The sequence below is a fragment of the Oncorhynchus mykiss genome, chromosome 8, assembly GCF_013265735.2.
Source record: "Oncorhynchus mykiss isolate Arlee chromosome 8, USDA_OmykA_1.1, whole genome shotgun sequence".
Taxonomy (NCBI): domain Eukaryota; kingdom Metazoa; phylum Chordata; class Actinopteri; order Salmoniformes; family Salmonidae; genus Oncorhynchus; species Oncorhynchus mykiss.
This window is the reverse complement of record NC_048572.1, coordinates 21,944,876-21,971,987: the sequence shown is the minus strand read 5'-3', so window position 1 is coordinate 21,971,987 and position 27,112 is coordinate 21,944,876. Positions and strand designations below refer to the sequence as shown.

The 27,112-nt window shown below is 42.3% G+C and overlaps 3 protein-coding genes across 8 annotated transcripts in view; 1 reads left to right on the top strand and 2 right to left on the bottom strand.

The window, feature by feature from the left end:
- Nucleotides 1-1,194: 1,194 nt before the first annotated feature.
- gnpat (glyceronephosphate O-acyltransferase) lies at nt 1,195-10,987 on the bottom strand. Its single transcript, XM_021611964.2, has 16 exons — nt 10,843-10,987; nt 10,539-10,727; nt 9,980-10,156; nt 9,730-9,859; nt 9,457-9,584; nt 9,261-9,336; nt 8,734-8,885; nt 8,384-8,514; nt 7,558-7,781; nt 4,630-4,878; nt 4,305-4,384; nt 4,067-4,207; nt 3,536-3,635; nt 3,006-3,099; nt 2,845-2,906; nt 1,195-2,506 (listed from the first exon to the last, which is right to left on the bottom strand). The coding sequence occupies exons 1-16, from the start codon at nt 10,864-10,866 to the stop codon at nt 2,463-2,465; spliced, it is 2,001 nt and encodes a 666-aa protein (XP_021467639.1). The 5' UTR covers nt 10,867-10,987; the 3' UTR covers nt 1,195-2,462.
- On the top strand, nt 10,881-13,783 carry c8h1orf131 (chromosome 8 C1orf131 homolog). The gene is made up of 7 exons (XM_021611965.2): nt 10,881-11,245; nt 11,736-12,022; nt 12,126-12,179; nt 12,296-12,391; nt 12,610-12,696; nt 12,784-12,815; nt 13,033-13,783. The coding sequence occupies exons 1-7, from the start codon at nt 11,164-11,166 to the stop codon at nt 13,157-13,159; spliced, it is 765 nt and encodes a 254-aa protein (XP_021467640.1). The 5' UTR covers nt 10,881-11,163; the 3' UTR covers nt 13,160-13,783.
- The window catches only part of LOC110529607 (E3 ubiquitin-protein ligase TRIM9), a 27,624-nt gene continuing 13,834 nt past the window's right edge, over nt 13,323-27,112 (bottom strand). Inside the window, exons 3-12 of one of the 6 annotated variants that reach the window (XR_005052834.1) lie at nt 26,646-26,768; nt 24,477-24,587; nt 23,285-23,438; nt 20,847-20,915; nt 20,423-20,583; nt 19,907-20,045; nt 17,832-18,135; nt 17,121-17,394; nt 16,506-16,668; nt 13,323-16,208 (exon numbers count right to left, since the gene is read on the bottom strand). Coding sequence is in view for 5 of the 6 variants with exons in the window: in XM_036985031.1 (XP_036840926.1) it covers nt 16,158-16,208; nt 16,506-16,668; nt 17,832-18,135; nt 19,907-20,045; nt 20,423-20,583; nt 20,847-20,915; nt 23,285-23,438; nt 24,477-24,587; nt 26,646-26,768 (1,275 nt within the window). In the remaining variant the exon portion in view is untranslated. The other 5 variants (XM_036985031.1, XM_036985035.1, XM_036985036.1 and 2 more) reach the window with 5 other exon arrangements.

Here is a 27,112-nt window from a genome sequence, read left to right as displayed (position 1 = left end):
TTCCAACAGGACAACGACCCTAAGCACACAGCCAAGACAACGAAGGAGTGGCTTCGGGACAAGTCTCTGAATGTCCTTGAGTAGCACAGCCAGAGCCCGATCGCGCATCTCTGGAGACCTGAAATTAGCTGTGCAGCGACACCCCCCATCCAACCTGACAGAGCTTGAGAGGATCTGCAGAGAAGATACAAGTGTGCCAAGCTTGCAGCATCATACCCAAGAAGACTCACGGCTGTAATCCCTGCCAAAGGTGCTTCAACAAAGTACTGAGTAAAGAGTCTGAATACTTGTAAAATGTGATATTTCTGCTTTTATTTTTCATACATCTTGAAAAATGTATAAAAACCTGTTTTGATTTGTCATTATATGGTATTGTATGTAGATTGATGAGGGGGGAAAACAATACAATACATTAAAGCTGTAACATAACAAAATGTGGAAAAAGTGAAGGGGTCTGAATACTTTCCGAATGCACTGTATATGTTCAGGTGGGTATTACGCCACGATGCAAATTGCCAAGGCTAATGGTGTTTGTATTTAGGCAGGATGTATTCAAGGAAATTAATGAAATCAGACTGTCCAAGGTTAACTACTAGGCATCAACCCATTTCAGCGACTATATCTCACATTCATGAGGCCACAACTCCCAGTAGCACACAGAGTAATAGGAAAAGCAAAGATGGGTGTTAAAAACATTTAGTTTTATTTTTTAACTGCACTTCCATAGATGGGAAAACCCACCTGACTGGCCTAACCTGTTTTCCACAGAGCCCCAGCAGCAGCACTTCAGTTGAACAGAGTTAATCTGGTTCATGCCCCTTAAATAAAGCATGTCATGAGAAAAAAAATCTAAGTGCTGATATAGCTGTTAAAAGAGCTCAGAGGCCTGGATTGAGAAGGTAAATAGAGTGTGGTGACTTTAGAGAACCCAACAGTATGTCAGACAAAAATTGATGGAAGCTAGGGGATTTGCTGGCTGTATTATCTTACTCAGCAGCATGACCACAAAACAACATGATGGAAAATACTTCCCTGATATGACACGTCCATCCACATTACTTCCCTAGAAATCGACAACCTACAGCATTTCATAGAAGAGGAGCAAGCCTGCCATCTATGGGAAGGTCATAAACATTCCTGCCTATAGATAACCACAACATTCCCCTAGTCCTCAGAACAGTCAGACCATCTACCATCATTTCAAATTATTTATTCTGCCTGTAGATTTACTTCAAAAAGCATCATTGATCACAGTTAACTGCCAAACACTGTCATATAGCTAAATGTTACTGTACTGCAACAGTAGTCATTCATGTTAGAACAACATTAATTCCACATCAAAAACACATTGCACCCTACTGTACATGACAGAATGGTAGGGTAACAGACATGTATACTTTGGCAGGAGACCAGCAGTCAAAGCATCTGCTGCACTTGGTAACAGAGATCATGGTCACATTCTTCATGTTTTTGTCAAATCCGCATTGTAAACAGTCATATCAAAACAGTTCAGAAACATACTTCGGTCACAATAAACAAACCCGGAAGTATAGGAAAGGAGAGATTACGGCAAATCCTCAGTGGTCAGGTTACCTTTGTGATCTTAGGTCTTAAGATGTAACTGAGTATTCCACAATAGTCATCATATATCAGAGTAACAATGATGCAGTTGGATATGTAGCGCTGCACATGTGTATAAAACAGATGTAAACAACATATGGCTCTCATGTTTGGATATTATACCATCAGCATATCTGATGAAATCCCAAACTCTTTGGCTTTGATCATGAGAGGGGGTGTTTCTACTCCAAATCTGTTTTTATGATATAATAAAATATAGTAAATACAATTTCTTATCTACCCAGTGTTAACGTTGCAGAAATAGGCTGGTATCCTCATTTCGGTCTGTAAACAACATGATGCGACCCCATTTTTGTAACAATGATTTCTCTGAAAAACACACAAAGGCAACGATCCCAGAGGAGGAGAAAGGGAGAGGTCCACACCAACACAAACACAATACAAACACTAACAGACTACACAAGCAGCAATACCACATCAGGCGCCATAACACCAAAATAACAAATGAAGAAGATATTAATGAGTCCAAGCAGTGTTAGAAAACAACCGGGATTGCACAAAACGTGTTAATTAAAATGGTTACTATTTAAATTACTTTGGCAACCTCGGAAATGTAAAACGTCTCTAGACAGACACGTAGTTAGTGTGAGCGAAGATCTAAAAGAAGTATTTTGGTGTTATTTGTCATATAAACATTTTGAAGAGCATGTGTGTGTGAAAACAGTGTCCCAGATGGCAAACCAGTGAAGTTCCTTTAAAAAAAACTATGACAAACAACCTTTGTAGTCAGCAAAGCTATGCTCTCCTGGAAAATTTGGCATTATGGTAATGAAGGCAGAGTTTACTCTCCAGAGTTTTCATTGGCCCGCGAAGTGAGTGAACTACAGTCGAGCGAGGAGAGCTTTCTGAGTGGGAAGTTTGCCTCCTGAAGAGAGTAAAAACAAAATCAACCATCAGGACTGTGTAATGGAACATCCACTATAGGCTAGCTGTCATGCATGTGCCAGTGCCACATCATCCAAACTGGGTCATGACAACTGCTGTAACAAAAATTGTAAGTAGGCCAGCCCTCAGTACCTGATGCAGCCATTTGAAATGAAACAGCACTACACAAGCCTGTGTGACTTAAATAGAATTAAATATACCATCATCTTATATAACTTGGTGTCAACCCATCTCTACACAGATCTTCTGCTACAGCAACAAGAGAGAGACTTGGGCTGATCTGAGTCTGATTGATATGACTGATCATTCTATTCTTACCCAGTATATCGTCTATAGAGTTCACAGCCATCTTGTTCACTATGAGAGTGACTTGATCAGCTCTGAAATTAAAGAACAAAGTATTCACAGTGAGAACAAACATTCCCACAGCAAAATGGGACTTCACAACCCAGATATAGGAGTAGTTGAACTGGACTTACACTTTGACCTTTCTTACAGCATCCATACGCAGCAAAGCGGCAAGAGCATTCTTCTGCATGTCTGACGATAGCACCTCATAGCACCTCAGGTTTCCTGTGAAAACACACAACACAGAATGCTCACTTCTGAGAGTTGGCAGTAGCATCTAAAGCCACTAGATGGCAGTTTTCATTGTGTCATATAAACCAAGAGCAAGGGTGTAGACATGAAGCTGCCCACTGAGCACACACTGGTTGAATCAACGTTGTTTCCACGGCATTTCAATGAAATTACGTTGAACCAATGTGTAATAGACATATGTCCAGCTAAACCTACCCGCTGGGCACAGGCGTGGACATAAAGCTATGGTTATGACTAGGGTTAGTGGATAGTAAGTTAAAATGTTGTTGACAGACAGCTGAACATCTACAAACCATGGGACTATCCAAATACATGTATACTGTTCCACTTGGCTGTAAACTAAATTTGTTATCCTGCTGACTGAACCCAGACCACACTCAAAACAATTCAGAGAGTGAAGTGAAGGCACCTGCTAGGATGAGTTTGACAGCGAAGCTGCGGACAGCAGGGATGTACTGCTTCTCTGTCAGGCCCTCACTGGCCTCCTCACAGAGGTACCGACACACCACCTAGAGGAGGCACACACAATAATTAAACACCAGTCAACTCACACACAGCCACTGAAGACCACGGAGTGGCACTATCCAAAGGAATGTGCAGTGCTGATTTGTGGACACCCATCAAGTAACACCATAACGTGACAGTGCTCTGGTTATAGAGCTCCCTCTACTGGAGACCGGTCATGAAAATGTATATTTCACTGAGGATTCTCCTGCAAGACAGTTGCCACTGTAAAATAAATTGACAACTTTTGGGAACGCCAATGTCCACAATACTGCTAAATCATCAGGCCACTGTAAAAGTCTCTTGAGTGCTTTGAGAAAAATGTAAGAAAAGTGTTTTAAGTTATGATAAAGTAATAAAGCTACTATAAAGCCATCAGGAAGTATCATGCTCAGATAAAAGGTTTACATTAGTGCTAGACTGAGGGCCAGTGTACCTGGTAGCCTTGTAGGAATGGTTCCAGCAGGCCATTGAAGAAGGAGAGGGTGGGCTGCCCTATGTCTGTCATCACTATGTCCTGCTGCGGCATCTGGACAGCACCAGTCTTCACCAGCAGGTAACACGCCTCCTCAAAGTCCTGTATGGATATTCACCATAGGAATAAGTCCATACTAAGAACTTATTACAATTTTAAATTCTTTAAAATAATTTGTCACTGTGCATTTAAGTATTACCTGGACAGTGTCCCCAGGACAGAGGATGAAGTCATTGGAGAACATGTCCCAAAGGAAGCTGAAGCAGTTGTACACTTCATCTGAAAGATGTAGCCTTCATTTAATTAAGTGGAAAAACCTCAGCCATGTATACTAGCTAGCACCCTATTGGGACAACATAAAAGCAGGAATATTGAGTGGAAACTTAAACTGGGGCTAAATACTATATTTCAACCCTAAGAAATTTGTTCTAATAAGCATTTTTGAGTCCATGAAGCACTATATAAAACCCATGAATGTACTATTATTATTAAATGAGATCAGAGCCTACAGCCAGGCCACTCACTCTTCTTAGAGGAGGCTGCAGTGTGCATGGCCACAGCTAGCATGGCGGGCCGGAGGAACACGTGAAGGACCTGGTTCCTGTAGGAGGCACAGGAGAGCACGCTGACGGCTCTGTTAAAGAGAGCCTCCTCTGGGGTCACCGGGCCCAGGGGCTCCCCTACCACCAGACTAACCCGGCCCCCTGAGACACACGCCAAGCCCCTGTGGAGAGCCAGGCTGGACGACACCACCTTCGCTGTGGGAGCATGGTCTGGAGGAGCAAGAGAAAAGAGACAGAAACAAAGAGTGAGACAGAGAAAAGAGAAGGAAGTAACAAGGTGACGAGGCCCAGCAGTGAGCTCTGTCTAGACGGCACACGCAGGGTGTCTGAGATGATCCTTCAGATCCTGTCACAACATCAGTGACTCATTAAGGATGGCAGGGGAAATCCCCAGAGCAGTGACAAGGGACTGATGTCTGAGGCCTGGAAGGGCCATGAGAGCATCATCTGGGTGTAGTTAGCAAGCCCAGAGGTTCACACAGAGCTAATTATAAAGCTAGAGCAGTCGCTCATACTCAAACATGTATTCTTTTGACATCAAAGGGAACTGGATATCAAACATCATATCGCATCAGGAGCAGTGGGTGTGATAAATATTATAGGGCCTGTCAAAGTCAGTGAGTGAACAGTTTCTCCACTTTCAGGTAGAGAATGTTTTTAGGGCTCATGAAACACTTTTGTCCAAGAAAGACCTTGGCGAGGAAATAAAGTTTTTTTTCACTGGGTCAATTCCAATACGACCATACCGCAATCAACCCCTGATTACATGTGGGACAGTAAATTAAAACATTTTTTTTAAATAGAATTACTTTGCCTTTGATTAAATTCCAATGCAATAAGTATGACATTCACTTGTTGCCTGGAGGTGAACCAAATGTGCTGCATTTATATTTGGCCAGCAACATACTGTGCATCCCACTGCTGGCTTGCCTTTGAAGCTAAGCAGGATAGGTCCCTAGATGGGATATCAGATGCTGCTGGAAGTGGTGTTGGAAGGCCAGTAGGATTTTTTTGTTTTTTATTTTAACATTATTTAACTAGGCAAGTCAGTTAATAACAAATTCTTATTTACAATGACGGCCTAAGAACCGTGGGTTAACTGCCTTGTTCATGGTCAGAACGACAGAAGTTAACCATGTCAGCTCGGGGATTTGATCTTGCAACCTTTCGGTTACTGGCCAAACATTCTAACCACTGGGCTACCTGCTGCCCCTACAAGCAACACTAGGAAGTACTCTTTCCTCTGGTCAAAAAATAAACACAGCAAAAAAAGAAATGTCCTCTCACTGTCAACTGCGTTTATTTTCAGCAAACTTAACAAGTGTAAATATTTGTATGAACATAACACGATTCAACAACAAACATGTGTCCCTGAACAAAGGAGGGGTCAAAATCAAAAGTAACAGTCAGTATCTGGTGTGGCCACCAGCTGCTACATTAAGTACTGCAGTGCATCTCCTCCTCATGGACTGCACCAGATTTACCAGTTCTTGATGTGAGATGTTAGTCCACTCTTCCACCAAGGCACCTGCAAGTTCCCAGACATTTATGGGGGGAATGGCCCTAGCCCTCACCCTCCGATCGAACAGGTCCCAGACGTGCTCAATGGGATTGAGATCCGGGCTCTTCGCTCGCCATGGCAGAACACCGACATTCCTGACATTCCTGACTTGCAGGAAATCACTCACAGAACGATCCCGCTCCAGAGTATAGGCCTCGGTGTAACGCTCATTCCTTCGACAGTGAAGAGCACTTTTTGCCAGGCCTGTCTGGTCCAGCGATGGTGGGTTTGTGCCCATAGGCGACATTGTTGCCGATGATGTCTGGTGAGGACCTGCCTTACAACAGGCCTACAAGCCCTCAGTCCATCCTCTCTCAGCCTATTGCGGACAGTCTGAGCACTGATGGAGGGATTGTGCGTTCCTGGTGTAACTCAGGCAGTTGTTGTTGCCATCCTGTACCTGTCCCGCAGGTGTGATGTTCGGATGTACCGATCCTGTGCAGGTGTTGTTACACGTGGTCTGTCACTGCGAGGACGATCAGCTGTCCGTCCTGTCTCCCTATAGCACTGTCTTAGGCGTCTCACAGTACGGACATTGCAATTTATTGCCCTGGCCACAACTGCAGTCCTCATGCCTCCTTGCAGCATGCCTAAGGCACGTTCACGCAGATGATCAGGGACCCTGGGCATCTTTCTTTTGGTGTTTTTCAGTCAGTAGAAAGGCCTCTTTGGTGTCCTAAGTTTCCATAACTGTGACCATAATTGCCTACCGTCTGTAAGCTGTTAGTGTCTTAATGACTGTTCCACAGGTGCATGTTCATTAATTGTTTATGGTTCATTGAACAAGCATGGGAAACAGTGTTTAAAGCCTTTACAATGAAGATCTGTGAAGTTATTTGGATTTTTACAAATTATGTTTAAAAGACAGGGTCCTGAAAAAGGGACGTTTTTTGTTGTTGTTGCTGAGTTTATATATCCCAATACCCCAAAGCAGTGATTGGGGACATTTCCCTGTGTAAGGTGCTGTTAAATGGGTCTCGTGAGTAGCGATGTTAACCCCGGAGTCCTGGCTATATTCCCAATCTGGCCACTTAATCAGCGCCAGCTTCCAATTGGTTCATTCTTCTCCCCTGTGACTATTCCCCAGGTCGTTGCTGTAAATGATCATGTGTTCTCAGTCAATTTACCTGGTAAAATAAGGTTTAAATAAATATTTAGGCCAAGTTGTGCTGAGGCTACAAAAAAACACTAAGCAACAGCATCAAAGAGCTTACTGTATCATTTGAGGTCAACAAGAGAGTTAAAGCACAATCAATGGTGTGTTAAAGTTAAAAGTAAGAGTTACACGGGGATCAATGTGCATTGCCTATGGCTGGTGTGGATCCTACCAGGCCAGTCCAGGAAGGCAGCATAAGACAGGGCTAGGCCTCGGAGCCAGACGGTCTGCTCTGTCAGCACAGACAGCTCCATGCCCTCCAGGTTCTGCAGGAGGAGGGAGGCCATCAGGACCCAGGGCTTCAGCACCATGTTGTCCTCCTGCAGACGCACTATCCTGTAGGCAGTGTCATTCACAAATGACTGGGTCTCCTCCATGGGCTTCCTAGGGATGTGTCTGTAACAGGATAAGACTCCAGTGATTACTGAAGAACATGAATAACCATCTCAAATTAAAATAGGGTCTCAACTGAATTGTATTAATTTTTTAATCTCAGAAGAAGAAAAAGCCACTTAAGTATTAGCTAGTGGGGAGAGTTATGAGTCAGGGATTAACATTGAAGTCTGAAAGGCACTTGCCCATCAGGCATGTCAGGAATATTTTTTGGTTGCCTGAAGATCAAAAAAGTACATTTGCTATTTACATGCAAAAGTGCCATATATGGCCTGCCTTTCACCTACACATCAGAAAGATCAGTACTGGAGTTTTGTATCTTTGTTGTTATCATTTTTATTTTTTAAATCAGAGCAGTCTCAACATGTCCGATTGCCTGAAATTACACAAATTGACTGTTTTTGACTTGGGGACGAACCAGAAATATATACGTTTTAGTGGAAATCTTCGCAGTTTGGTTGTTTTTTTAACACCTGCCCAAAAGGGCAACATACAAGCAGGCTCAATTTATTCCCCAGGGATTAAGGCAACACTTAATGTCAATCCGTGTGAGCTATTGTAAATTATAAGTGTAAGGTTTACCATAAATAGACAGCACAGTGTACCTTGGGAAAAGGTTGTACGTAGAGCGGTTGACCTTGCCCTGGGCCAGACTCCGTACTGACACTGGTTGGCCAAAGTACACATGAATGCTGCCATAGTCTTCACTGAGGATTCTCCTGGCTTTCAACAGTCCCTGAAAGGCAAAATAGCAGCCTATGTTTGAGTGTGATGCAATTGCCTGGCATTGTGCTGTGTTAACACAGGTGCATGATATCAACTAAGTGAGGTGAGATATCAATATATGCAGGAAGTAAGTTATTTTCAATCAATACTGAAAAACCGATGAAATCAAGTGAATGTCTAATCCAATCCATCAATACAGTACAGGACTAGGCACATAGTAGAGACTCACAGAGGTGGACTCCTTAGGCTTGGGCACTCCCAGGAGCTCCCTGGCATAGAGAGATTCCTCTAGTATCCTCTCATAACTGATGCTGATAGGCACTAGGTTGACATCAAACACTTCTCCTTTGAAGAATGGTTCAATCACGATATTCAGTAATCCTGAAATGACGAGAGCCATGGTCCAAAATGATTACAGTGGATTGGTTTCTCATACATCTGCAGACAAGAGCATTGTATTGTTTTGAAATAATGCCACTGCAAAAAAAATGACATTTATTGGGGTCAATTCTGGCACCTCTCCCTGGGTATATAACAGAAAATCTGGCAATGGTAGCAGAAAAGCTATTTCCTGTCACCTAGAGGTTTTTTGCTGAAAGAAGAAAATGTCATAAAACAAAACACTTAAATGCTACATACTGCACAACAAATGCAGAGCTCAGCAATAAGCTCAATCAAAAGCAAGGAGCCAAGTCAGATATGAAAATAAGGATTTTGGTCAAGTCTCCAATCAAAACAAAAATAATGTTTATTTACCTAATTTAGGGGTGAGGGACTTGCATGTTCGGCTTCTTGTACCCTCTAAGAAGAACTCAATAGGTGCAAATCCATTCTAAAAGAACAGATTCAGAGATAGACAGACATACAAATTAAACACTCAGCACCTGCTCTGTTACAGCAACAAAGCACAATAAAAGGACAGCAGAACAGAACAGTAGGTCATTGTACATACCCTCAGCATGGTCTTCACATACTCTGAGAACACAGCCCAGTACAGTTTGTCTCCTCCAAACGAGCGCCGGATAAAGAACGCTCCTGACATCCGGAGCATCTCACCAACAAACTTCATCCCCATGAAATCTAGATCACACAATAATATCCTCAATACTAAGGCGAGCAACAACAACAGAAACGGCCAAACAAAAGATAAAAGAACAAAGGAGAGAGTGTCTTTACACAGAGTGAACATTAAGGTGTTCAGAGAGACATTGGAGCAGATGCTTACCCATGCCTGCAGCGATGACAGGCAGGGCGAGGTCATAGGTGTATAGGATGTAGGACATCAACAGGAAGTCCATGTAACTACGGTGACTGGGGAGCAGCACCACCGGATGCTCCTGGATGGCCTGTTGGAGCTGGGGAAATTAAGAATGTGTGGATATGAATGAACTTGTTAATAGGACAAATAGTTAATATCCCATATGTCCCATGCTCCTTAATCTACCGTTTTTTATTGTCAGACTCAGGACACTCACTCTCTGGATGCCCTCCTCGTTGACACAGACATGTTGGAAGAGGGTTTTGAAGGCCTTGCTAAGAGCGAAGGCAAAGAAGCGGACGGTGCTGATCTGGAGCCGGTGGGCCATCTCCTCCAGAATGACAGAGGCCTCTTCTTGGATGATGTCAGGGGCCTCGCCAGACTCTTGTGACACCTGGGCATGATCATCAACCAGAAGGCAGGGGTTATGAATAATAGATGTCTTGCCATATCCCTAAAGACAGTTTCAGAGTATGTTGTCAATCATTTCGTCATTGGTAGTCAAACTAGTTTAAACACTGAAGGGATGGAATTAACCCTTTAGGTGACAAAGTCAAGGATAACCCTGCATGCATGCAGAGCAATGTCAGTTACATTCATGCACACATTGTATCAACACATTTTGTAATCTACATGTAGCCTAAAATTGTGGATCAGAGGGGTTGCGATGTCACTGTGGTGTGAGGCACAATAGAAGAACTGAGATGTAACACTTGACAACCTATAACAACCAATGACAAACGTTGCACATGCGGGCTATGGCACTGATTACCTACTTGATTAATGACATAGCGTAGCTGATCAGATTGGAGAACGATATTCTTGAGCATGTTTGCTTTGCAGGGAGTGACTCCCTTGTAAAGAACCGGTGCATAGCACCTCAACGCGTACTTCAAGTCGCTGGAGTTCCTCCTCTCTTCTAAAATGTCTTCAAAGCCATCTCTCTTTAGCATTGGGTCCCTTTGCTGTAACGTTACAAACACAAGAATGTTAAGACAGCTGGCACAAACAGTTGACATTTAGCTCAAGTGTCAAACATGTGGGTGGGTGGGGCAAGCTAGCAATGTATAGCCTACGTACCGAATAAAGAGTTTTTGATGCCATTCCTTAGCAGGTATCATAAAAACATAGATGCTGCTTTGGCTGAATCGTCAGCAGAGATTTAAGCTAGATATGTATGTTTGACTCGCTGGATAATTCCCTGCTGTGAATGGCTACTTCCTTGTTTGTACATTAAACTACGGTGGCCAAGATACGACATCCTGATCCTGTTGCTTTTCAGATGCATAGTACACACACGTGTGTACATTGGTTTGTTATCAGTCATCCACAATCGTGTTTTTTCTTTGTTTCCCTATTTTATTACGTATTTTTATGGTATTAGTTTAGTCACTGCTTGAAATGGACAACAACGAAAATGGAAAGGAAGAAGACACGGATCAGTTTTTTCTTGACCATGTCCTGAATACGCTGTATGATTTCGGTAAGCAGAAGTTAGCAATTTAGCTTGCTAGTTAGCAAACAAAGCAAAGCTAGCGTGTTGGAATCTAGCTAGCATTAGCTATCCAGAGATGGATGTCTTACTAGTAGTAGTGGTTGGACGTCGTCCTTTATTTACCAGTTTAGCTCTGCTTTTTATACTTGCTAGCCATTAATTTAGCTAGCTAGCAGAAAAGCTAACGTTAGCTAGCTGTGTCTGTGACGTGGGCCAACCTCTTCCTGGAGAGTAATTGGGTGTGCAGGCTTTTGCTCCAGTACTGCATTAACATTTGTTATACTAATGAGCTGCTTTTTTAGAAACGTGATTAGCATAATCAAGTGTATTTGAGCAGGTTTGGAGCAAAAGCCCACGCAACTAGCAGCTCTCCATGAGCCGTGGCCACCCCAGTTCAAGGAGAAAGGTAGCTAGTTGCTCATTTGTGTGGCTTGGTGCGGGTGGTCTTGAATATTTTTCTAACAGCATGTTGTTACAGGTGATCGAACAGTATCAAAGAGAGAACACAAGTCACAGAAGAAGAGATCCCAAAGGAGTGAGGTAGAGGACGAGGACACCGCTGCAGACGATTGCAGTGATACTAAAGACAGTCTGGAAGTCAGACTTTCAGATATCTCAGCGATTGACCTTCCTGGTGCGTCTGAAGTTGGAAACACAAGTTTAACCACTAAACAGGCACCACCAGTAGAGGTGGTCACATTCCAGGATCCTACAAAGAGACCGAGACAAGCCAGAAAGCCACCAGTGCCCGAGGTCAAGGACAAGGTACTATGTCTAACGGCATCTGTAAATGGCATATTACGGTTTCACCTCAACCTGAGCCTCTTGTCAGAATTATTGCATCTCATACATTTTTCCTCCCTTCCAGCCTCCTCAAACAAAAGAGAAAAAGGTGGACCCAGATGAATTCAGTCTAGAAAAGGTAAAAGTGAATGTTCTAGGATATTGAAATTCTACCCAATTATGATACAATCTTATACGAATGATCCAATTATTTTGTTGAAATACAATGTTTTCCTGTTTTATTTTGTTTGTTAGGCTCGGTTAGAAGTTCATAGATTTGGAATCACTGGATACCAGAAAGTGCAGCAGAGGGTTTTTGAACAGGAGCGAGCCATCATGCTTGGAGCAAGGGTAAACTGTGGTTGCATAAAATAAACATGATATTTTATGCACATTCCAGAAAATGTAATCTCTCCTGCTATTTGCACACCAACAGAGTTTACCATATAATTTCCCTCCCTCGTAATCTACAAACATGATCCTCGGACAAAGTTGTGTAAAGTGGGAGTTGGTTATGATGAAGCAGAGTAAATAGTCTGACAAACTTTTAATTTTTTTTTTTATCACAGCCCCCTAAGAAGGAGTATGTAAACTACAAAGTGTTGCAGCAAAGGGTTAAGGACAAAAAGCAAAAGGCAAAGGACGAGATTCAGACGGTAAATTGAATGATATCCCCCTAATTTCACATTGAGTGTGGTGTCATCTCAGTTCTGAATTTGTATACCAATTATTTTCCATTCTAGGACTTAAAGAAAAAGAAGATGACTAAACCAAGGTCAGTGATGTTAATCTAAGTTTAGCTTTTAAATAGATTTCCAAATATGTGGACATTTTGCCACAATTGAATAGGTATGAACCACTGTCAGTAACTGTTATGTAGTACATGTTTGCTCCATGCCTCCACTTATTATGAATTTCTGCCTCCCTTAAGTGTTAAATCTCCATGTTTCATACTCTGTTCACTGAATGTTTCATGCTGTACCATTTACTAGGGATGAGAAGAGGAAGTCATCGTCCAGTAAAGCTCCAACAGGCCAGGTGGGACGCTTTAAAAATGGAATGCTGGTCCTGAGCACCAAAGAAATTCAGAAAATAAAAGCCTCCATCAAAAAAAAATAAGTTTAAAATAAATGCCACAAAAGTGATGAAGTGAAAACAATGATTAAGAGCATTTTTGGGAGTTAAGAGACTTTTCACATGAAGATGCAGTAACGGACAATTGATGTCCAAGCCACAATTAACATAATCCCAGAAAGACTACAGAAAAGATATGAAGAGCACATTTATATTCCATCACAGTTTATTCATTATATAAAGGAAAGACAGCATTTTCTTCATCTTTTAAACGGTATAATATGAAAACAATGCCAACTCATTTCATATACAAACCACTTAGAAGTACGAAACGTTTACATCGTATGATAACTAAAGAACATACGTAACAGAATTCTATAAAATAAAGCACAGCTTTTTGTGAACACACTGGACACGGATGCCAGTGTCCTAATGGACCAGTTGACATTCCCTATGAGGTTTGGTGGTGCACCCTGCCTAGTTCTCTGGTAGTGTGGCAGTGGGAGGGCACTAGCCACGACCCCAGGGCATGTGTGTTTAGAAGAGAGATGTCCCCCAGACACGGCAACAACCTTCCCCACATGGCATACTGAGGGTGGGAACAGTAAACGTGGGCAAAATAAATCTCAGAAATGTATTATACATTTATAAATAAATGGATGAAATAAATGTGTCTGTCAGTCTCTTGAGGAAGAGTGTAGGATTCAAACCCAATTGTAATCTGACAGTCATGACTGTTTCTAGCACTATTTTCTTTTTGGGGGGGTGGGGTGTTCACATTCAGAAGCAGGCTGGTAAATGCATGCCAAACTCTACAATATGACATTTAGAGACGATAAGCTACTATGTGAATTTACTACAAAGATTCCTTTGATATTATGGTCTGTGCTGGCAGTGTGTTTGTGAACACCATTTCCATGGTGATTGTTGAGAGGCTACATGGAGCCAATTTTGTTTGTAGGCCTCTGCAGTCATCCCTTTTGGGTACATGACACTTCACTATACTGTAGTTGCCAACACAAGCACTTATTGAGTTTTATAAGAATATCTTCATAACAGGGATGATTCTCTCTGACAACATTCACTTGGAGACACTCAATAACCAACTGTACATGCTGCAACCTGATGCACTGGCTTGTCTATACAAAATGGCTTTAGTCAATATAATTTATGTACCCTGGGAATGGTCACCTCCACATTTTAGCTTTGGACATACTGTAGTTCTGTAATCAGAAAGTCTGCTCTACATCATATCAACATGTTTAATGTACAAGGCATTGGCTCTGTTCAGAGAACATTAAACACAGCTAAATAAACCCAACATTAGATTCTAAGACCATTCAACAATGCATGACTATATTTGGTGTTTTTACAAAGCGAGCATACAAGAACAGTACAAATCATTTTCACCAAGGGTGTACCACCATGCTTCAACACAGACTCGGAGTATAATTTTTATTCTAATAACAATAGCTTTATTCTTAATCCAAAAACCTATTACCATTTTGGATTAAGGGCACATCACTTTGAAGCAACACTTTTAGTAGCCGTCGGAGATTAAAATGTTCAAAAATTAGAATTACAGAATATGATACAAAACAACTCCTAACTGCATCTAATTATGATTAATGATATACCAGTATGTGAACTTTATGAGGACATGGTCAAATGTAAATGTGGGATAATAAGCCTGCCTAGTATCTACAATTCCATTAAGGCTCCCTCAGACAAATCACAAACGCACTGCTTAACCCTCTAAATTAATTTTGTCATCTGACATTGTGCTTGAGCCCCATAAGATATTAAATTGTCACATAAATGATTAAACACTTATTTTTTTAGGAAATTAAAGTGATGCTGTAATTTTGACTTCAAACTCTAGGGGGCAAATGTATTTTACTGTACTAGGTAGTTTGAAAGGCTTCTGCATATCACTGTTTTAGGAATAGTTTTACTATGTACAGATGGAGTTTAGTAAACTAGTTTGCTTAGAATGCATGCTTAGGACACATTAGTCGTATTTACAATTTCCTTACATACATTTCCTTACTTCCTTGACCCTGTAGTGGTCTGTCAATACAATATTTCTAACTGCTTTACAAAACCTTTAACAATACTTGTTTATTCACATGAGCATACACCCTCTTAATAAATATTTAAATAGTGTAGTAAAACCCAATGCATAAACAGTAAATAGTTTGAAAAAAGATACATATTTGCATTTTAAATAGTTTGACAAAATATACATGGCTATGTTACATCTCAATGTCACAGTGGTTTGGCTTCACTTTGAACCAAGATTTGTCATCTAGTGACAGAATTGTAGGTTCCGTTTGTCCTCTGATTAGTCCTTTACACAGATCTGACGATCTATGCTGGGGTGAATTCAATTTCATTAAATAAAATGTATAGTGTATAAAATTCCCATAGGTCATTTTCAATTGAGCAGATTTCAAGTTGAATTTATTCCAATTCTGGTATCGAAAGGCTTTGTAAAGTTGCAAAGACAGTATTCCACTGATAATGTGTCTAAGAAAAGCTATATTATTCTCAACTTTTGAATTAGAAGGGAAGGGAAAGGAGGATAAATAGTCAGTTGTACAACTGAATGCATTCAACTGAAATGTGTCTTCCGCATTTAACCCATCCAGTGATTTCCTACAAAGAAAGTATAGAAAGCCTCTATGAAGGAACCTGAGAGAAGAGAAGTAGAGAAATTGTACTGTAGGACATCTCATGACTCTACCCTCATATGGGATTTCGTTCTAGTGATGCACTTCATTAAAGCACCCTGTGGCATTTTGACTGTAAACACAGAATCTGATTGTACGGTTTGAGATGCAATTAGGACTTGGAAAATTACAAAAACAACAAAATATTTTATATACAAAAGTCCCTCGTATATAAGACTCCCTCCGAGGGTGATATTTGATCGTAGGCATTAAACAGCATAAGATATGCTGTAGTAGCAAGAACAGATGGGGATGGAGCAGGAGGAGTACATTTTGACATTGGTGGGACTGTGCCAGGACACCTTAGGAGGCTACTGCTGCTTAAAATTCTTTGGCACCTCCATTCCTGTTAGTAGGGTAACCTGTGAAGGACAAACATTACAAAATGAGATCATGACAGACTAAGCTGCTGACTCGAGATCCAGGATTTGACTTTCAGGAGCCACAGAGTGTACTAACTCAACATAATGTATATTTTCTGGTACGTAAGAATTTAATAAAAATATGTGCATATGCAGTTTAACATATTCCTAATTTGGAGATTAATTTAATTTCTAAATTAAGCCCATAATCCTTGAATTTTGAGACAAAACTACCCAAATTTGTACAAAAAAACAATGTTTTCCCATCTAAGCAACTCTGTCTGACTGTCTGTTCACCTGGACATTCCTGTTGATGCTGACAGCAGGCATGAAGACTCCCTCCAGGTTCTCGAAGGCCACGGGGCCATGCTGCTGTTTGTTGACAAAGAACGTTACAGTGTGCTTGTTCAGGTCCAGCAGGATGCCCACAGTGGCACCCTTGCTGATGCCCCCCTCGGCCCTGCAGAACACACACACACACACACACACACACACACACACTGAGTCTAGGCCTAATGGACCATATCAAAACAGATCAAACAGGCCCTTTGAGAGTGGTATGGGATCTCAGAGGGATAGAGGGTTGCCAATGACTCCAAACACAGTTTGCAGCAAATGGCTTTCAGCAGTTAATTGTTTCCTCTATTCAAAACATTAGATTTGACCTAATTGCAAAATAATGTGTGTTTTGTATGTAGGCTGTGTGTGAATTGATTGATGTACAGTAAATCCGGATTACTTGTGGTTCAACAAATATATGAAAAACGCCTCTCGAGCTTTTCCTTCAGGGTGTGTAGCTTACTCCATTCCAATGGCACAAAGTCCGATAAATACATCAGTATCCAAACATCTTAAATACTTTGGCAATGCAAAGCTGTATGTAAATAGTTCAACTCAATCCAGTCAACTCACCCAAAAAGCCAGCAGATTTTTGGTTTTTGAGAGTGAGCAGCTCAAACAACAAAATGGTGGAAGTGTGAAAGCATCACCGTTGTCAAACAGCTATGTCACAAAGCTACAGGACTTCCTAGTGGATTTCCAGAGAAATCCACTAGGCGAAAGAAACAAACAAGCAGGATTGCAAGCAAAAATCTGCCTTTGATGATTACCTGACATTCATGTATACCTGGCACTTTAATGAGGGAAATGAGTGAGTCATTGTGGGTGATAGGCTCCAACGTGACAGCTGACAGGAAGAGAAATAATGAGGGTGAACAAACACGAAGATGATCACAGGGACACTTTTGAATCAGCTACTGAAAATGGTAACTACTACTGCATTATTGTTCATTAAGGGGGAAGGAGGATTGTGCTTTGTGTATTCTTGTCCCTGGAGGTAGATTGCTAAGCCTGTGGAATTTGAATCTATGTATTTCATTACTCTATGCTACTCAGTAAGTATACAGTATAAGATAAGTAAAAATGGATTATCACAAAATAATAAGTTTATTGCCCTACAAATGATCTCTTCCATTTACAACTAACTGCCTGCCAATATTGTACGTGCGTAAGTGGGCTATTTCTGACAGTATGACACACAATGAGGATGATGATTATTTCTAAACTCGGAAGCTGTGGAGGAGCAGGAGTCAGCCTTCCGCTCCTGAGAGATGTCCCACCTACCTGTTGGTGTGGGAGTTGTTGTGCATGAACCAGCTGCGGTTGTTGTCCACGTACATGGCCCAGGCCTTATCATCCTTCCCCAGCATCATGTCCTTCATCGTGTTGATCCTCGCCACCCCGAACGCTGGGTCCGGGTGGTTGTCATAGCGATCCACCATGAGCTCCCAGTAATGTACCCCCTTGGAGAAGGCGGCAGTCCCCAGCACCACACGGTCATCATAGCTGTTGCAGCTCACCGTCTGGTTCTCATTGGTCAACACAATGTCCCTGTGAGCCGAGGCGGGGTCGAAGGTGAACCAGGCCACTGCAGGAGAGACAAAGTAGAGCAGTAGGATGAGTCGGAGAGAAACGAGAACATTTCCAGGTCTCTAGGCCATGGCTGCCTGAGTGAACCTTAGTGGAAGATGGAGAGCAGGAAAGAATGAAACATGATGCTATTATAGAACAGCACGATCAGCTAGGACCCTATGGTGGGCTGCATACCGGGAGATGACACATGAAATATTCACAAAGCGCCACAATGAAAAACTCAACGTGATGTTCTCATTTAAATGTCAAGCACTGGATTAATTCTCATTCCGCAGCACTTTGCCCATAAGGCACTGCTGTATGAAATCATTGCAATGTATTGCTTTAATTAGCCCCATTCCTCAGAGAGACACTGCTATTTTGGAATAAACAGTTATCTGGCACACGACAGGCACTTTCTAAGGCCTCCACATGCAGAGATCCATTGTTATTGCAATTGGCAGAGCCATAGCTGGAGCCGCCTGTACTCTAAGTCTAAACTCTCTCCCTGCCTCACCGCTCTGTCAGCCGTCAGCACATTGCCATGCTTTGCCTCCCAATCCCAGCCTTACACTCAATCAATGGCATCGACAGCCTATTCTCTCTCCCTCTGCTCTCTCTCTGTCTTCCCTCCAGAACTGACAGGCTAGAGTAATCACAGTCTGGCACGCGCTCGCTGTCATGCTTTGCTAAACTGCAAAACCACTTCCACTGTCTGCCAGCACTATATCAGGACTGGACACCTCTTTAGTGGAGCTCCTTCAGCTCTGGTTCTGGCATGGCGCTGCCTGATGTTTACTGCTCTCAGCTTTGGGCAGATAAACCAGGAGGATTCTGGGGACTCGGTCCCGGCTAGCACCACCACACCCAGCCAGGACAGTGACAGATTGCACAAGTCAAATCAAACTTAATTTGTCACGTGCCGAATACAACAAGTGTAGACCTTACTGTGAAATGCTTACTTATAAGCCCTTAACCAACAGTGCAGTTCAAGACGAGTTAAGAAAATATTTACCAAATAATCTAAAGTAAGAAATAATAAAAAGTAACACAATAAAAGGACAATAACAAGGCTATATACAGGGGGTACCGGTATTGAGTCAGTGTGCGGGGGTCCAGGTTAGTTGAGGTAATTTGTACATGTAGGTAGGGGTGAAGTGACTATGCATAGATAATAAACAGCGAGTAGCAGCAGTGTACAAAACAATGTAAATAGTCTGGGTGGCCATTTGATTAATTGTTCAGCAGTCTTATGGCTTGGGGGTAGAAGCTGTTAAGTAGCCTTTCGATCCTCGACTTGGCCCTCTGGTACCGCCTGCTGTGCGGTAGCAGAAAAAACAGCCTATAACTTGGGTGACTGGAGTCTCTGACAATTGTATGGGCTTTCCTCTGACACTGCCTATTATATAGGTCCTGGATGGCAGGAAGCTTGGCCCCAGTGATGTACTGGGCCATACACACTACCCTCTGTAGTGCCTTACGGTCAGATGCCGAGCAGGTGGCATTCCTCAGAGTCACCTTCCATTAAAGTGGGATCGGGATGCCATTGCATTTAGGACAAAAACAAGAGTGTTGCTGGTTGATGGAAGGGAGAGGCACTGCCGGCAAACAGCAGGCCTGGATGTCCCAGAGGACTATTTTGGCTCAGCAGTGCTGAATACAGAGTATCATACTGCACCCCGGGTACTAATTAAGCCTGCCGTCCCCTGGTCCCCAGTCAGAGAGTGGTCTTCCCTTTCATGTCTACAGTTAGGTCCACAGAGAGAGAAGACAGAAAGAAGACCCACCGTCAGATGTCTTCAGCACCACAGTTTTGCTATAGGGCCCCACCCCGGTGGAGTTGTAGGCCTTGACTCTGGCGTTGTAGGAACTGTTGAAGTGTAGGCCGTCCACGGTGCACACGGTCTCCTTCCCTACATACACCTCCTAGGACATGCAGATATACAGTACAGCACAGGACCTTCTGGCGTTAGTTAGAGCTCTGACTCCAGCATAAGCACTATGAATAATAAAAGATTCCGTAGAGGTGACAACTGTTGTCTATAGGGGAAATTTACTCCACATATAATTACAGTGGAAATGTATTACACATATTGAAATAATCTTGGCTAAATAAAATATTTCCCATAGATTCCTTGCATTGCATAATGAGCATCAACTTTCTTTGATTAAAGTATTCAATTCTTTGACTAAATCTACTGTTAAAACAGCAGAGCGTGAAGCGCTCCATCCTAGTGTCAGACTACATGGAGCGTCGGACATGACGACACACACCGTCTCTAATATATGAAGTATTATCTGACCCTGTATTGACCCCCGTTGCCGTCGTCCAGCTCCAGGACGTAGCCTTCAATGGGGTTGCTAGGGGACACACTGACCCTCCAGGCCAGGGTGGCACTGTTGTTGCGGGTGCAGCACTTCTCCAGCTGCAGCAGGGGGGCCGGGGGCACCGTGGCAGACTCCACTGGAATAAAAACGGATGGCAGGAACACCATAGAGGAGTTAACATCGATCACTGCATGGATAAGTAGCGGTGATAGTGGTTGTTGTCAGGCAGGTGTCAAATTTAAAAGGGAAGAGTGTAAAGGGTAAAACATGCATGGGAAGAGAGCACAATCGGGACCACTCTATGCCCCTTAGCGTGGTGGCCTGGTGTGGGCTGGCAGGTCTCAAGGAGGAAAAGGGGACAACTTGGATTTGGATGATCATATAGCAGCTCTGAAATACCTCCTGAGCTCTCCGTGTCTTTCAGTCCACCTGCATGCATTTGTTTCAATAATGGAGTCTCCTGAATATCTGAAACACGATATTGGACATTTGTTCATGTGTGATGCTTGAGTTATTTTGCAACATAGTGGAACTGATCAACTGCAGTGCTTTCTCAAGAGAATGCTGGTTCAACTCCTCATGGGTTCAAAATCACATTTGTTTTACATTACTTTTTATTTGGGCCAGACTGAGTTGGCAACTGAGTAAGGGAAAATCTTGTCTGCTTCAGTAAGTGTTGAAGCGAACTGAAATACATATTAGTTTATAAAAAAATATATTCTGGTATTCTAGGACATTGCCAGGGGATATACACTACAAATCTTCCTCAGATTTACTCAAGCATAATATTTCGTTGCATGGTTAAATAGACTAATGGCAAAATAGCTGTGGACACATAGTATACTCAGAATAGTGAACTTGGTCACATCAGCCAAGCATTTGGATTGTAAAACATGGACACCTTTCTGGTCAGTTTTGCAAAAACGTTTCTACCACTTCACCAAGCAATTAAGCACAGAATGAGTACAGATTATGCATTTCACAAGAGACAAAAGAGTATCTGCTGAACTGATGAACAGCCATACAAAAACACAGTACAGTCAGGACACTTAAAAGATGAGTCCACTGAAATCTAAGGGACAGATTGAAATTCACTGGGGGGAGGGTTAGGGGAGGGTTATCAAACTTTTTTGTTTTGCTTTGGGGAGGGTTGTGTGTTTTTTGAGGGGCATAGGGGAGGGTAGTGCCTTTAGTCCCTGGTTTACATTCACTCATCTGCTCGTGTTTTTGCTATAAAGAATGGCTCGACTTACTTTTGATATTAACCTAATAAAGTTTAGAAACGTTTGTGAAGGTTTAGTATGGTGTGGCTTTTAAGCTCTCCAACTGACTCCGAAAGCTGAACTTGAGGAAGACAGTTTCAGCCCTACCAGAACTACTCCTATAATCTAACAATATAATGCTTATCTTTATACAACATTGATGGATAAATTTTTTACTAATTACCCTCCTTATGTAGGTCTATATCTGTATAGCAGACGCAGTAGCCATCTGACATAAAGAAATCACATCAATGTCGAAGCATCGGCATATCTCTCTCTCTGGGGTTAGGCCTAAACTTATTTATTTAAATATGAATATAATACAGCGGGCATGCAATGCCCTGATACATTTTACACTAAAATCTCTGACAGCTGAACCGTGAGGTGAACAATGATTTATTTCAGGAAAGTAGCCTAAACCCCCCTCAAAAAAGTAGGCTTTAAAGTTTTGCATATGCTATATGCTCTCTCAGAGAGAGATATGCCGGAGCTACGACACCGATGTGATTTCATCGAAACACAAGGAATAGCTTGAGAGAATTGTACTTAAACTCCCCCTTCACACTCATCTGGAGGTTGAGCATTTTTTTGGTCTATCTCTGTAATGTGTCTGTATTTATGTAATTGTATAGTATTTATGTAAACAGATAGGGACCACAATGGAAATAAGTTGCCGACTTTATTGTGAAATGCTGGTCACTTTAAAAAAAAATCTTTGTGTACAGTATATGTCTTTTTTTAACTGACAAAATCTATCAATCAATCAATCCAAACTGCAGCGGCCAATTGATGAATGGAAAGAGACATCTGTTACAAAACATCAAAATGTTTAATGACATTCTGCTTTTTTCAAGCCAAGTCTTTAATACAGGGTAAGCCTACAAGAGGGAGGGATGTATTCTGTTTGTCCAGATTGATATAGTCTATTTATTGTGGTGTTGAAAACAGAAACCATGATATTGAAGTGCCCGAAGTCTGTATGCTTTGCTTATTGGTTGTGTGGTGCATTGGCACAGAAACCTAAGATTTGTTGCATATATTTTATATAATTATAAATATGGCATCAAAATGTTTGAAATCAGATTTCCCCCTAGCTGATCATTGTCTGCACCAGGCTCCGATCGTTGTGTAATGAAACAGACAGGGAGAGGGAGCTCGTCTGTGGTGGTCGGCGAACCCTCAACATTCTGGCCCGTAGCCCTGCGTGGCATCGACTGTTCCACAAAAGCATGCTGAAGTGGTAAAGTAGATATCCACGTTTATAAATACATGGTTGCTACAGTTATTGTTATTTGTGGTCTTAAACATTATTTCGAGTTAATTCTATGCAGGGGGAGGGTGTTCAATTTATTTTACAGTACAAGGGAAGGGTCATGTGAAAACTTTGGGGAGGGGTGCATTTGTTTTTCATGACAACTTGAGTTGGACCAGCCCCCCCCCCCAGTAAATTTCGAACTGTCCTTAACAATGTAACAATATATTAAATGTGTATGAATAGACTCACACTATACAAACTGTAGCAAGTATATGAATATGACGTATAAAACGGATTAAAACGTTACATAGATTGGGTACCTTTGCTCTGGACAAAGTCCAGCTGTATTATGGTCTGAAGCAGGGGGTCGGTGTTCAGGGTCAGGTCAAACTCAGGGCCCACCTTGGGCTCCAGAGCCCCTTTGACCCACTGGTCCTGAGACGATGTCACACGTTTGATCAGCGCATCGGAGATCTACACAGACACACACACAGCAGGAGGGTTTAGCATCAAAGAAGATACAACTCCCCTAAAACATGAATCTACATAGTAAATATACTATTACAGAGCGCAATATGGTTGGCTTTTTATGATTTATTCGAGGCTTTGTGCTTCTGGAAAAATGCCAGCAGGAAATGTGCTGCATTTAGGAATAACCCTGTAGGGCACTGGTTCCCAACCTTATTCAGTTACTACACCAACAACTGAATTTGGCTCTGCGCAAAGTGCCCCTGAAGTACCCCCTCATGTGCATTTTACCAGTAGCCCAGTGGACTCAGGAGTCTTCTCAAGTACCCCCTGTGGATGGGCCGAGTACCCCCTGGGGTTCTAGTACACCTGGTTGGGAATCACTGCTGTAGGGTACCAGCTTTCATGCTACTTGCAGAGCTTTTGTAAGAATTTATACAAGCTTTTATGTACAGAGCACAGATTTTGTTCCAAGGGGTATAATAAACTGTACAATCAATACTTCATACAAATTTGAAGGGAGGAGATAAGCATCGATTCCCAGAAAATAGTCTTTCCACTCTATTTCATCTGATTCAGACCACTCCTATCAAAAGACCAGGAGAATCAATGGCTTCCGGCTAATGGTGTGGGGAACTAAATATGACAAGTCACCTAGATGAGGGTGTCACATACCAACATTCAGTATCACGTTAATCTGTATTAGTGCAAGCCAATGAGAAATGGTTTGGAATGACCTATCAAGTATCAATATCTTCATCCACACTTCGCCAACAACAAAAACATGTATTCACATCTTTCTACAAACTTATCATATGTACTCAATCAATATTTATAAGTATAGTAAAAGATATAAGCAGTTCTTCAAAGGTCTCCTCTATTTGGTCTTAGCATTTATAGCCCAGTAGGAGACAGGGACATCTGAGGGAAGTTTTCTCTGCGTGAGAGGCAGACCGGCAGGCAGCAAGGATAGCCTCATCCATAACCTTCTACTAGCAGAGCTCCTGACCCATTCATCTATCCTTCCATACATCACTACTGTACCTGCAGGAAGCCGCTGGGGTCGTTCTCTTTGATCACCTCCAGACAGTACTCCATCATGCCTGTAGTCTGACGTAGCTTCATAGTGCAGTGAGTGATCTGGTCACGCACCACCTGAACACAACACATGAGAAGCCAGAAGGACACAGACAGGCACCCTTTAATGTCATATTAACACTGGGCAGGCATTTCACACACACACACACACACACACACACACACACACACACACACACACACACACACACACACACACACACACACACACACACACACACGTGGACCCCAGGAAGAGTAGTTGCACATCAGAGGAGGCTGGTGGGAGGAGCTATAGGAGGGCAGGCTCATTGTAATGTCTGGAATGGAATAAATGGAGCGGTATCAAACGCATCAAACATATGGAAACCACATGTTTGACTCTGTGTGCTTCCCCCTCCCCATAGAGCACTGGGGAAAAGGAATTTGGGTGAGTGTCAAAGCCATTCATTCACAGCTAATTGAAATTCAGTGGACTGTCACCATTTTATGAGCCATTTTTTGGGTAGACCACTTATACCTGCTCATGTGTTCAACTCATCTTTGCATTTTCAGGAAAAAAATATGACTATCAGATTATAATGAAAAGGTCATACAAGGTAGATTAATTTCAAAGCAGTTAATCACTCTATTATCAAATCAAGCCTTAAAATTCCAAACGTATCCAATAAATAATTTGATTAAGTCACTGACACATTCAGGCAATAGGCCCATAATTACTTAAATGCTCATAAACTATTCAACTGGATCTTAATTTAATAAAATAAGCATAAAATTAGCATTCCGAAAGGTTAGATTGAATAAAATATCACACAAATATAAACACACCAGAGGACAGTCAGGAATTGTCATATCTATCCAATGATAATGAATGGGCAGTAAATAACTGTAACAACTCAGATTGAATTGACTGTATAATCCTCACATCACGCAACATGAAAACAATAACAATCCAGCATTCTATGGATTATGCCTGGACTAGACTGTCACGAATCACATGACATTACTCTCTCCTTGGGAATGTGTAGCGTGGCGAAAGAGGCCACTGATAAAAACACAGCCGACAGACTACTGGCTCGGAAGAAATTAATTAGAGTAGAAAATGACGTTCACCGACACAAACTAACACAACACTTGACGATTGAACAGGGGGAAACAAATGCCCCGATGTTGGGATTACATTATAAAAAATAAGATATTTGTGCCTTTGATGATAGAAACAGCTGCGTGATAGCTGAAATATTTTCAGTCAGGGATCATTGTCTTGTAGCTGATATAAAGTAGCTTACCGCTTATCACCCCCATCCATCTCCACCACACTGTAGGAGATCAAATGTAATGGACACCAAATGCTGTCACGACAGTAGTTTGGTAAAAGCCCAACAACTGCTATTTACAGTCCAGTTACTGACTTTACCATATGGCCGTGAACTAAAGTCCATAAAACTCTTATTTTGTAATCTTCTGAAAAGGGCACATTAGTTTGATGGCCTTAATCAAAGTGAAATGAAAAGACCCTTTTTTCTGCTGTGTGATGCTGCAGCAGTCCTAGCTGCTCTTCAGCTCCAGCCCTGATAAACACAACAGCTGTCCTCTGAAGCCCCAATCCTCCAGCCGGGCACGTTGAGCCTGGGCATGGATCCATGTGACCCACTGAGAGCTTAACGCCAGCCAGCCTACAGGCCAAGGCCCACCCCTCAGCTGGGGCTTCAGAAGGAGAGGACAGGGGGAGGAGAGGAAAGAGACCTGGGTCCAGATGCACCTCGACCTAGGCCAAAACAAGTGCACAACCCTGGATGCCCTTTGTTGCTAGAGAGAGCTGACAGCTGAGTCTATCACTACTCAGAGTTGTATTATGAATAACAGTTATCTATTGATCATATTTTTTAAGTGTGCAAAGTCATGTTAACATATTTGATGCAGAGAGAGTACTGTGATTATTGTTATCAATAAACCATAAACCATTCACCGAACTGAATGATGCCATCTGTACATTACAGCCAACATAACTTGGTCCCCAGGCTAATTGTGCACAGTATAATCCAAGCTTGGTCTGGTGTGTGAGACTGCAGTCAACATGACGTTCCCACCCATCAAGCTGTTGGAGCGTCCATCAGATCAGACCCACTGACCCACCTTGAGCTTGTACTCCCTCTCTTTGGTAACCTTGGTGAGGAGCTTGGCTTTCTGCCGCGTCAGAGCCTCAATAAGGGCGTCACACTGAGCCACCAGGCAGGCCTCGAACTCCACCCCATTTTCCTGCCAGGAACACAACACATCGCTTAATGACAGAACAGGGAGGTACAGGGCGCTAGGGCGAGACACAGAGAGACAGGGGGCAAGGACACCACCGGACTGCATATTCTGACACCACGCTGACTCCTGTTAAATCATCCATCATCGACACTGTATATCAATCATTTATGTGAGAGTAGATGAGGCCTGAGATAGAGAATTCTAATCTAGAAACACTTTGCACTCAGTTCAAGGATGAGCAGAGCTGGGATTTTACTCAAATACAATCCTCTCAAACCGAAAATAAGAGTCTTAATAAATCACATTTGATTTGTCACATGCACAAAATACAGTACATGCCACATGCA